The following is an 11,772-nucleotide window of genomic DNA, read 5'->3' on the forward strand; positions in this document are numbered from 1 at the left end:
GGATGACAGAGGATGAGATAGTTGGTTGGCATCACCAACTCAATGGACGTGAGTTTGAGCAAACTCCGGGAGATGGTGAAGGACGGGGAAGCCTAGCATATTGCAGTCTACGGGGTTGCAAAGAGTTAGCCACAACTTAGAGACTGAACAACAACAACAAAAACTGAAATAGGAACCTTGTAAATCCTTAAAGCAGATGCCCTGGTGGGGGTTGGGTGGGAGTGAAGTGTGTGTGTGTTAAGTTTTTCAATCATGTCTGATTCTTTGCGACCCTATGGACTGCAGCCCACCAGGCTCCTCTGTCCATGGGATTCTCCAGGCAAGAATACTGGAGGGCTTTGCCATGCCCTCCTCCAGGGGATCTTCCAAACTCAGGGACTGAACCTGCATCTCTTATGTCTCCTGCATTGCCAGACAGGACTCTTTACCACTAGTACCAGGACAGGTAAAAGAAAAATATGCTGGCCTCAGAAAGCCATGGCCTTGGGCTTTACCACCTACACAGAGCTGGGAGACTAGGACTTGGGCTCATGCAAGACAAGATGGAGAAGACCCTTCCCTCTCCTGCTTCATGAAGCTGGATCCCTTAAAAAGGTGCCTCCTCAGTAACAGTGCAGACTAGAAAAATATATCTATCCAAAAGCACAGGATACAAATAAAAAACATGTCTGTGTTCCAAGTGGGAAACAGTCTTCCCTGAGAATGTGCAACCATGCAGTCATGCTTTATGTGGGTTTGAATTCCAATTAATATTATTCATGTACTCTGGAATGCTTCAAGATGAAAAATTAGCCAAAAAAAAAGATTCATGCCAGTGGTATCTCTGAGCCATTTGGTAGAAGCAAACAGAAACTTGGTCGGAAGGTACAGCTTCAAATCAGGTTCCATAAATTTTCCAAAATTAAAACTTACAATCCCAAATTTCAAAAGCCATGAACACATGACCAACAGTAAACAAGAATCAGAATAAACAAAAGAACTTAAGATATTACTATAAAAATCTGATAAAGATTAATATTTTAATATAAACATTTAATATTCTTAAGAAATAATCCAAATAACACAAAAATAATAAGATATTCTTTTTAAGAATTCTCCAATCCAGGGGATCTTCCCAAACCTCGGATCGAGGAACCCAGGTCTCTCACATTGCAGGTGGATTCTTTATCAGCTGAGCCACAAGGGAAACCCAGAAATATTGGAGTGGGTAGCCTATCCCACTCCAGTAGATCTTCCCAACCCAGAAATCGAACCGGGGTCTCCTGCATTGCAGGCAGATACACTACCAACCCAGAGAAGCCCTAATAATAAGCAAGATTCAGAATAAACAAAAGAACTTAAGATATTATTATAAAAAGCTGATAAACAGTTCTAATGAGTCTGAAGAAAGAATCCAAATAACACAAAAAGATTAAGATACATTTGAAAATAAATGACAAAGGACTTCAAGAAATTATATTAAAAATTCCACAGCATGATGCACAGAAAAATGAAATTTTTTAAAAAAATTTTAAGAGACATAAAGAATAGAAGAGAAAGGTTCAACAGAAATCTTATTGGACTTCCAGGATGTCAAAAAAGAAAAAAAAAAAAAAAATGCAGGCAATATTCGAAACATGTGAAAAATACAGTGGCTAAGAAGTTTTTTTAAAAAAAAATAAAAAACACACATTCTTACATTGAAGTAGTACTAGTCTCCAGAAAGACAAATTAAATAAGTCCCTACCTAGGGGAGTAATAATAGATATCAAAGACAAAGGAAAAAAAAAATAAAGTGGCCAGAGAAAAATATCTAAACTAGACAACCGACACCGTAATGAATATTGGGCTTACAAAAGCCTTCTCACTGGCAACAAAAGAGGCAAGTATCTAAATGTAAAATATAAAACTATAAAACTTTCAGAAGAAAAAACAGGAACAAATCTTTGGGAACTTGGGTTAGACAAAGGATTCTTAGATACAACCAAAAACACAATTCTCAAAAGAAAAAAGCATGATGAATTGCACTTAAAATTTTAAATGCTCTTTAAAAGACACAGTTAAAGGAAAGAAAAACCAAGCTATAGTCTAGGAGAAAATATTTGCAAATCATATATCTCACAAAAGACTATTTACTTACTGTTAACTTTTCCAAGTTCTTTATGTATTCTAGATAGAGTCTTTTGAACATAAACTTTCCAAAAAAGATATGTGAGTTGTAAATAAGCACATAAAAACACAACATTATTAGTCATCAGGGAAATTCCAGTTACACCGTCAATGAGATACTACTTTATACTTATTGTATGTATGCAACTATTTACAGCAGCTTTATTCATAATCACCAAAATCTGCAAACTACCCAAATGTTCCTCACCTGGGGAATGAATAAGCAAACTGTGGTTTACCCACACAATGGAATGCTACTAAGCAATAAAAAGATGTGAGCTATTGGAACAAGCATCAACATGGATAAGTCTCAAACTCATTGTGCCAGCAAACAAAAGCCAGACTCAAAAGCTACATTTTTTTTTAACTTCATTCATATGACCTTCTGGAAAAGGAAAAACTATAGGGATAGAAAACAGATCGAGAGTTTCCAGGGATTAAGAGTAGGGGAGACTGTTTATGACAGGATAGCATGAGGGCATTTTTGAGAGGTAATGATGGAACTGTTCTATATTGTGATCGTGATAACATCACTCCACACATTGCCAACTCAGAATTAAACACCAAGAAAGAGTGAGTTTCACAGTATGTAAAATGTTTAAATTACAAGCAAAGAAGTCAATGAGATACTATGTAAATAGATGGGAAGATTTACTATCATAAAATTAGAAATTCTCTCCAAGTTAATCTATAAATTCAAAGCAATTTCAATCAAAACCTCAACAGTATTTTTCACAGAACTTGAAAACTGTTCTAAAATATAAAAACAACAAAAAGCCAAGTATAGCTAGGACAGTCCTAGAGAAAAATATGATGGGGAGATCAATCTCATCAGATATCAAGAATTATTACAATGCTGTAAGAGTTAACACACAGTAATGATGCAGGATTAGATGAAATAAAACATAAGAGTTAAGCTAGAAACTGTATTTTGCAAAGCTGCTTGCAGGCCGGATTCTGGATATGTGTTAGTTTCATCCAATTAGGTGCATCTGCACAAAATTTCTACCACAGAAATGAGGTAGAAGCCATCTTGCTAAGCTCCTGATATGCAGCTGGTCTCTTTACTGACTAAGCCACCAAGGAAGCCCTATAATATTGACAAGAAATATCAAAGGCAGTCACCTCTGCCTGTCTAGTCACCAGTTTTATGGTTCTGAGAGATGTGTAGAATATCAGAGGCAGCAAGAGCAGCAGCTTTCAGATCTCTGGATTTTGGATAAGGTGGTGTGACTGCGCTTCCCTAGTGGCTCAGCAGTATGGACTCTGCCTGCAATGCAGAAGACACAGGAGACCTGGGTTTGATCCTTGAGTAGGGAAGATCTCCTGGAGGAGGAAATGGAAAATCCCACAGACAGAAAAGCCCACAGACAGGCTACAGGCCATGGGGTCACAAAACAGTTGCACGTGACTGAGCATGCACGCACAGTGAGACCTGGGAATCAACAATCCAAGGGAAGTCCCCTCCATGAGGGCCTTTCAGCTGGCCCTCAACTGATTTAGGAACTGAATTTCTTATATTCGATCTGGAATACATTCTAGGCTGGAAATGCCTAGAATGCTTTCTATTTCCAGCATTAAATCATGATAGACAATCCTCTAAGAGTTTTGTAATGCAATCTACCCATAAGTTGAAAGAGTAAGTGAGAAAGGAGTCAAAAAACTACAAAGAAAATTTTCACCATAAGCATCAAAATTTTTGTTTCCCACAACCTTAAAACAAACAAACTGCCCACATCACAGAGAGAAAAACAGATACTTTAAAAAAAAAATCGAATTAGATACTTTTAGCAAAAATAGAAAGACTAATAAAGATAATAAAGGGAGTCACAGCCAGGTAACGTACCTACTAAATATATACCATGTGGTCTTGATCCAAACACTGCTTTTTAAATTACTAAATCTTTTTCATAGTAAGAGTCAATAGTGGCATAGTAGATATTGGAATACAAAGCTTTCTTATAAAAGAAGAAAAGTTAACAAATGAGCATTATCAAAGTACAACTATGGAAAAATAAGTCATACTCTATCCCCCCTCCCCCAAAGAAATGGGCAAGTAAAGTAGGAAAGAGTATTTTCACATTAAAAGATCCAAAGTAACAAACAAGAAATCTGTGAGTGCTCCCATAACACACCTTTTAAAGAGGAACCTTAGAAGGGGATGTTAACAACAACTCTGGTTTACCAATTGCTAGAGATTGAAAGAAGTCGTTTATATCATTTCTAAACAGTAAAGTACCTTGAAGGATGCTGGTTCCGGTGACAGTACCTCCAAAGAAGCATTTGAACTTCGGCTCCCAGGACGTGTTCTTGAATTTGAGGCTGGTTTTGAAATTCCATCTAAGTTTCCCTTTATAATATCCATTGATATCCTGAAACAAAATTTTAAGCAAGTTGTGACCTGTATGTTTAAATGTTTCATCACTTTTAACATGCAGTTAACTCAGAGCCTTTGTTACAAGGATTATGTTGCTACCAAACTCACAGGACCCTAACTTCATCAAAAGATGTCTATGTCCACGGATCATTACATTTTACATTGCTGTAAGTGGAAAAAAACATGCTGCCCAGGATGTTCGATTCTGAAAGTGGCTGAAAAAGTGCAGAAGTGAATGCCATTCAGTAGCTTTCTGCATCTCCAAGAGAAACTTACTGTGTCCTAGGCCTTAGAAGACACTTTCAGATAACCACACCTCTCAGCCAAGACTCATGCTTCATAGTAATAATTTCCCAAGGCCTCTACTTGCTTTTGGTTTTACTTTCCTTATTCTAGCTCAGCCTTCAGCCTGGGCTCCCTCTCAGCTCTGATTTCTCCTCTCTTCCTTGGTACCGAATCTTCACGGAGTACCTGCTGCTGCTGCTGCAAGTAATCCCTCTCCTATCAACCCTGCCCTGCTAAGACCCACAATTCTACTTCTGCCCTCAAACAACAGAGAACTGAACCTACTCTATCTACTAGAGGACAGACTTTCATTATCTGGATACACATGGCCAATTTCCTTAACTATTTTTCGGGTGACACCATCCACAGGCCTTGTACCAGTCTGGCTGCTCTATTCCCAGGACTGCTTCCTAAAGCAGGAGATATTAGGCAGGGTGGTTTAATCTAATGAGAAAACTTGAGCGTTGCCAGCACCTTGATCCTGCCAAACTGTGCCCTTAATCAGGACCATTCCAGATTTGTTCAGTAATGCTGGGGTGGCATACATGCCAAATAAAATAGAAGAAACAGAGAGAATGTCAGAGTTTGCCTTCTCGATACTTAGCTTTACATATGTGTGACTGGATATCTTCCAACAAATCCTTTCCTAAATTCCTACTGGTTATGAATCAAACCATTTCTCTCATAAGAGAATAAAGGCAACTGCCTCTGGCCCAGCAAGTGAAACAATGTCCTTTTCTTACCCTACAAAATGAGTCATCTATCTTTCTCTTTTTGAACAGGGAAGGCAGAGTCCAAGGAAGTTCCAGACACAGGAGGAAGCCCAAACATGAGCAACCCCATGCTCCTCCAAGGCACACCGAGGAATAATATGATTTAGCTCACAACCATTCAATGTACCAAGGCGTCAAGGACCAGTAGGTCAACTCTTTCCATCTCAGCAAATGAAAAAGGCATTGATCCCAACATTATTCAACTCTGTGAAAGGGTTTTGGGGCTCACTCAGGAAGGCACTGACATTATTATTGTGGGATGACGGATCACCCTGGCCCGTCACATCACAATCAAAAAGCGTAAGTCACTGAAAGGCCAAATGTCTTGCAATGCCCTAAGCAGCCTGTCAAGGGAGACTTATTGCAGTGCACAGAGGGAGCAATGAGATGGAAGCCTGTGCAGAGCCCGTACAATACACTTCAATAATAGGAGGGGCACAGGGAACCACCAGTGGCACGGATCAGCTAAGAGGCTCCAGAAATCTCTCAATTTGTGTTAGAAATAGGTCTGTTCTTTTATGTTTGCTCCTGAAAATCATAAATAAAACACACTTCCCAGGATGAGTAGGGATATAACGTAACAATCTTAACGATTTGGCCATCTAGAAAAAGTATGGATAAAAGGCAGTGAATTAGGAACTTAGAGATGTGGCTGAGTGTATTAGAAAACAATCTCAATAGCCACAGAGAAATTCCACAAGAAAAATAAAGCATTGTGCCAGAAAGCAAACAATCAAATGATAATTAAATACTTTTAATTATATAAGCACTGAATATTGATTTAACCAAATACTGTGCCTTAATTATATTGAGTGTATGTGAGAACAAGTATGTAAAAGGAAATGCATAAAAAATCTAATTTGTCAAAATAGGAAATCAAAGAGAATATCCAAAACTTGGTAAATCAAAACAACAGTTAAATAAGCATAATGGTTACAAGTTCAAGATATTTGTCCCTGAAGGATGTGACCTTTTATTCCATTGTAAATATTATAATGTAGTTTGACATATTTTACTATATTACTTTAATAAAAGTTTTTTAAATTGCTTAATAATAAATATAAAATATGAATTCTCCAAGGGACTGGAAGGAAACATACATCTAATTTACATAATAATGAGGTTTTTTGTTGTTGTTTAGTTGCTAAGTCCTGTCCGACTCTTTTGAAACCCCATGGGCTACAGCTGCCAGGTTCCTCTGTCCATGGGATTTCCCAGCCAAGAATCATGGGGTGGGTTGCTATTTTCTTCTCCAGGGAATCTTCCCCACCCAGGGATCAAACCCACGTCTCCGACTTGGCAGGTGAATTCTTTACCACTGAGCCACCTGGGAAGCCACTTTACCACAGGTTCAGTGGTAAAGAATCCGCCTGCCAATGCAGGAGACACAGGTTCCATCCCTGGGTTGGGAAGATCCTCTGGAGGAGGAAACAGCAACCCACTCCAGTATTCCTGGCTGGAGAATCCCATGGACAGAGGAGATTGGTGGGCTACAGTTCACAGTGTTACTAAGAATCAGACACAACTGAGCATTCACGAACACACCTGGGAAGCCCAAAAATGAGGTTAGTGACTTACCAAGCAGGACATCAAGAGCATAAGTCAAAAAATAAGAGACTAGTAGATGTGACCACATAACATTGACTGCTCTAGAGTATCAAACCAAAAAGAAAAAAAAACTCTAAATTAAAAGATAGATGAGAAACTGGAGAAAATATATGCAATATAGATAATATACAAAAGATTAATATATTTACATATTTAAAGAGCTCTTATCAACAAGGAAAAGAAGCATTACAATAGAAAACTGGCAAAGGGCATAGACAAGGAAGGAAGGCGGGAAGCAAGAAGGAAGGAAGTCAATATCCTGTTTAAAAAACAAGACCAATTTCTCTAATTAAAGAAATATACAGAGAAGGACCTGAAAGATGATCACAAATCAAAGAAGTAACAATGGTGGGTTCTGGACTAATAGGTTCATAGATGTTCTTGTGTCTTCTTTTACCTTTTGCTTATCTCTACTTGCTGGTTTTCTAGTATCCTAAATTCATAATTAAAGAATTTATTTACTGTAGTAAATTTTCTGGAATATATTAAAGTATATTCAAAAATAAATAAAAATCACCCAGTATTCATCACCCTGAGCTAAACACTGATGGCACATTTCTTTTCCATTTTTGCTTTTAATATTTTTTCAACAAAATTGAATCCATGTATTTCTCACTTAACATTAAGTGATCAGCATTTTCTTATTAAAGCTCTAAAATATAATATTATTCACTTCTTGATATTCCATTAAATAGAAGGATATATGACCAGATTCTAACTTGCAACAAATCACTACTAAGAGGTACAAAGTTTTCATAACATTCATTTCAAGTGAGATTAATTCAAACTTTTTCATATAGGCTTGTGAGAAATGCAACCACCATGAAAGATTTAAAACCAAAATGGGGACACTGGGCCAATAAAAAGAATCAAAAGAAAATTAACCCTCCTCTGTTTAGTTATAATGAATAGCCAGCCTTTTTAAAAAGTAGAATTGCATTTATCTTCATGATTTTAATGTCTAAAAACTATTTCTGGTCTAAAAACTATATAAACTTTCTATATTTGTTTATTATGTAAGAAATATTTGCCTATGGGGGGGGAAGCAAATAATATAGAACAATGTAAAAGTTTTTCAAGTTCAACTTACCCTCATCCCAAGAAACACAGTTAACAGATTTTTGGTCTTACATTTTTAGGCATATGCAAACTTTCTATCCTTTAACTACCTACTCCTCCCCAACAAAAACACACACAAATGGCATGGTGCTTCACAACTTGCTTTTTCACACTTAATGCATTTCAGAGATTTTTCTGTACACACCACACTCAAATACGTTTCATGCTTTCAAATGATGGCATAGTATTCTATTGCATAGATGTAGCATTTTAAAACGAGTTTCATTTAGCTTTTATATGGAAGATTTGCTATTAAAAGTAAAACAAAATTTACTCAAAATTGATCACAGGCCTAAAAGAAAAACTCAAAACTATAAACTTTCTATAAAATATGTGTGATTGTGGGCTAGGCAAAGATGTCTTAGATACAACATCAGAAGTATGATTCATAAAAGAAAATACTGATAAATTGGAATGCATCAAAGTTTAAAACTTCCACTCTTCAAACAACACTACTGAAAAGGAAAACAAAAGTCAGATTTTGAAAGAAAATATTTGCAAAACACATAGCTGCAAAGGACTTACATCCTGAATATATAAAGAAGTATCAAGACTCAATAAGAAAGATTTGAGCAGACACATCACAAAAGATGTATAGATAGCAAGCTAGCACAATAAGACGGTCAACATCATTAAGTCATGGGAAAAATTCAAATTAAAACCATAATGAGATACTGCTACACATTCAAATGGTGAAAATTACTTTTTTAAGAAATTAACAATACCAAGTGCTGACAAAGTTGAAGCAACTGGAAATTTCATATATTGCCAATGAGAATACAAAATGGGATAGCAGTGTTGCAGAACCGCTTGCCACTTTCTTACAGTGTTAAACATACACTTACCTTACAACTCCACAATCTCACACTTGGATATTCACCCAAGAAATAAACATTTATAATCACACAAAAATCTGCACATAAAGGTTTATAGCAACTCCATTAACAACTGCCCCAAACTAGGAACAATCCAAATGTCCCTCAACTAGACAATGAATAAGCAACTGTGGTACATCCATACAATGAAACATTGCTCAGCAGTATAAGGAAACAAACTACTGATACAAAACTTAGGCAAATCTCAACTATATAATGCTAAGTTGAAAGAGGCCAGATTCAAAAGTCTTCACAGAATTTGTTTCCAATTATATGACTTCTAGAATAGAGAAAACTATAGGGACAGAAAATGGATGACTGTTAACAGGGCTGGGGGTAGGAAAGGGTTAACTACATAAACCCATATAAGGGGATTTCTGGGAGAATGACACAAGTGTTTTGCATCTTGACTGTAATGGTAATTACATCAACACAAGCTGTATGCCTTTGTCAAAGCTCACAGAACTGCAATATTAAAAGGGTAAATTTTACGGTATGTAAAGAATACCTCAATTTTAAGTTAACCTCTTTGTACAAATTTTTGCTTAGTTATGTTTATATGTCCAGAATATAAAATTGAATTACTAAGTCAAAAAAACAAAAAACAATTGCAATACAACCCAGAAATCCCACTCCTGGGCATATACCCAGACAAAATTATAATTCAAAAGGGTACATGCACCCCTATGCTCATAGCAGCATTATTTACAATAGCCAAGACATCGAAACAACCTAAATATGTTCATCAACAGATGAATGGATAAAGAAGGGGCAGTGAAAAAGTGAAAATGAAGTCATTCAGTCTTTGTGACCCCATGGACTGTAGCCTACCAGGCTTCTCCATCAATGGGATTTTCCAGGCAAGAGTACTGGAGTGGGTTACTGTTTCCTTCTCCAGGGGATATTCCCGACCCAGGGATTGAACCCAGGGCTCCCGCACTGCGGGCAGATGCTTTACCCTCTGAGCCACCAGAGAAGCCCAAAGACATGGTACATATATACAATTATTTAGCCGTTAAATACATTATTCAGCCATTAAAAAGAATGAAATAGCACCACTTGCAGCAACACTGATAGACCTAGAGATTATCATACTAAGCAAAGTCAGTCAGAAAGAGAAAGACAAATACCATATCACTTATATGAGGAATTTCGTACAACAAATATGAACATACACAAAACAGAAACAGACTCACAGATACAGAGAACAGACTTGTGGTTGCCAAGGGGGCGGGGAAAGAGGAGAGGGAAGGAATGGGAGTTTGGGAATAGCAGAGGCAACCTATTAAAAACAGGATGAATAAACAACAATGTCCTACTGTACAGCCAGGGAACTATATTCAGTATCCTGTGACAAACCATAATGGAAAAGAATATGAAAAAGAATATATATATACATATGTATGTATAACTGAGTCACTGCTATACAGAAGAAATTAACATTGTAAATCAACTACACTTCAATAAATTTTTTTAAATTGTTGAGTCAAAGAACACTTGCATTCCAAATTTTGGTAAACTACCAAATTGTCCTTCAACAAAACTGTACCAGATTACATTACTACCAACAGGGTATGCTGAGACGAAGGCGTCTGTTTCTCCAGCAGAGCCAATCTGATTATAGTATCTATGAGTTACATTTATTTAATTACCAGAGAAGTTATCTCTAGTCAAATGTTTACTGCCCACTTTTTTTTTTTTTTTTCCTGTGAAATACCTATTCGCATCCTTCGTCACTTATAGACTATTTTAAATGGCTGGTAATTAATTTGTAACACAAGTTCTAGATCTTATGGGCCAGGACAGTGGGAGTCCTTGGTACTAGGTCTTACGGTCAGGAACGTTTGCTGTAGTGTCCAGGAAATCCTGGCACAGCCTTCGAGGAGACGGTAGCCTCTCCGAGGTCAGACCCGCGGCCCCCTCCCAGGACTCCGGGCCGGCCCCCCGCTGACACTCTCCCGCCCATCCCCAGCCCAGCAGCCAGACGGGACTCCGCTCCACTCTTTCATTGGCTTGTAGTCCGGCGACAGAGCTCCGCTGCTAATCTGTGCGGTCCCTCACCTTCAGGGCGAAAACTAGTGTCCAGTCGTCAGAGCACTGACACAGCGTCACCCACTGTCCCCCGAAAGGGAGGGGTCTTTTCCCGCCACCGCAGTTTCTCTTTCTCTACAAGTGGAAGAAGCGGCGGGTCCCAAGCCCTCGCCTCTCAGAACGCCGTTCCCTTGGCAACCAGAAGCGGACGCTTCCAGTCTCGCGATAGGAGAAAAGGACAGCACCATCTAGAAACGAGACTTGGGAGCCCAAGAACGACTGGGGCACAACCTGAAGAAACCCTGAGACCTGGGGGATCTCTGCTGTCTCTGTTTTCCGGGCGGAAGGTGGAGGGTGTGGAATGGTTTGTTAGTGTTTAGGTTGAACTCGGAACGAGGATGTATGGATGCTTGTATGCCTCTGTCCTCACTATTAATATGATGTTCTACAGGTCAGCTCATCCTCTCTGAGTTCAGTTTACTTCTCCGTAAAATGGGGTGATAATAATTGCTGCCTCACAGCGTTGTTGTGCCGCTCAAAAACATAATGTTCTGTG

General features: G+C 38.1%; 1 protein-coding gene across 2 annotated transcripts in view; it reads right to left on the bottom strand.

Annotated features, from left to right (window-relative positions):
• Positions 1-11,384, bottom strand: part of FSIP1 (fibrous sheath interacting protein 1) — a 220,852-nt gene extending 209,468 nt beyond the window's left edge. Inside the window, exons 1-2 of one of the 2 annotated variants that reach the window (XM_065941257.1) lie at positions 11,247-11,384; positions 4,388-4,520 (exon numbers count right to left, since the gene is read on the bottom strand). In XM_065941257.1, coding sequence (XP_065797329.1) covers positions 4,388-4,513 — 126 coding nt within the window. In that variant the 5' untranslated portion in view covers positions 4,514-4,520; positions 11,247-11,384. Of the gene's footprint in view, positions 1-2,119; positions 2,220-4,387; positions 4,521-11,246 lie in introns of those variants that run through there. The other variant, XM_065941258.1, reaches the window with a different exon arrangement.
• Positions 11,385-11,772: the final 388 nt, after the last annotated feature.

The sequence above is a fragment of the Muntiacus reevesi genome, chromosome 7 (genome assembly GCF_963930625.1).
Source record: "Muntiacus reevesi chromosome 7, mMunRee1.1, whole genome shotgun sequence".
Lineage (NCBI taxonomy): Eukaryota > Metazoa > Chordata > Mammalia > Artiodactyla > Cervidae > Muntiacus > Muntiacus reevesi.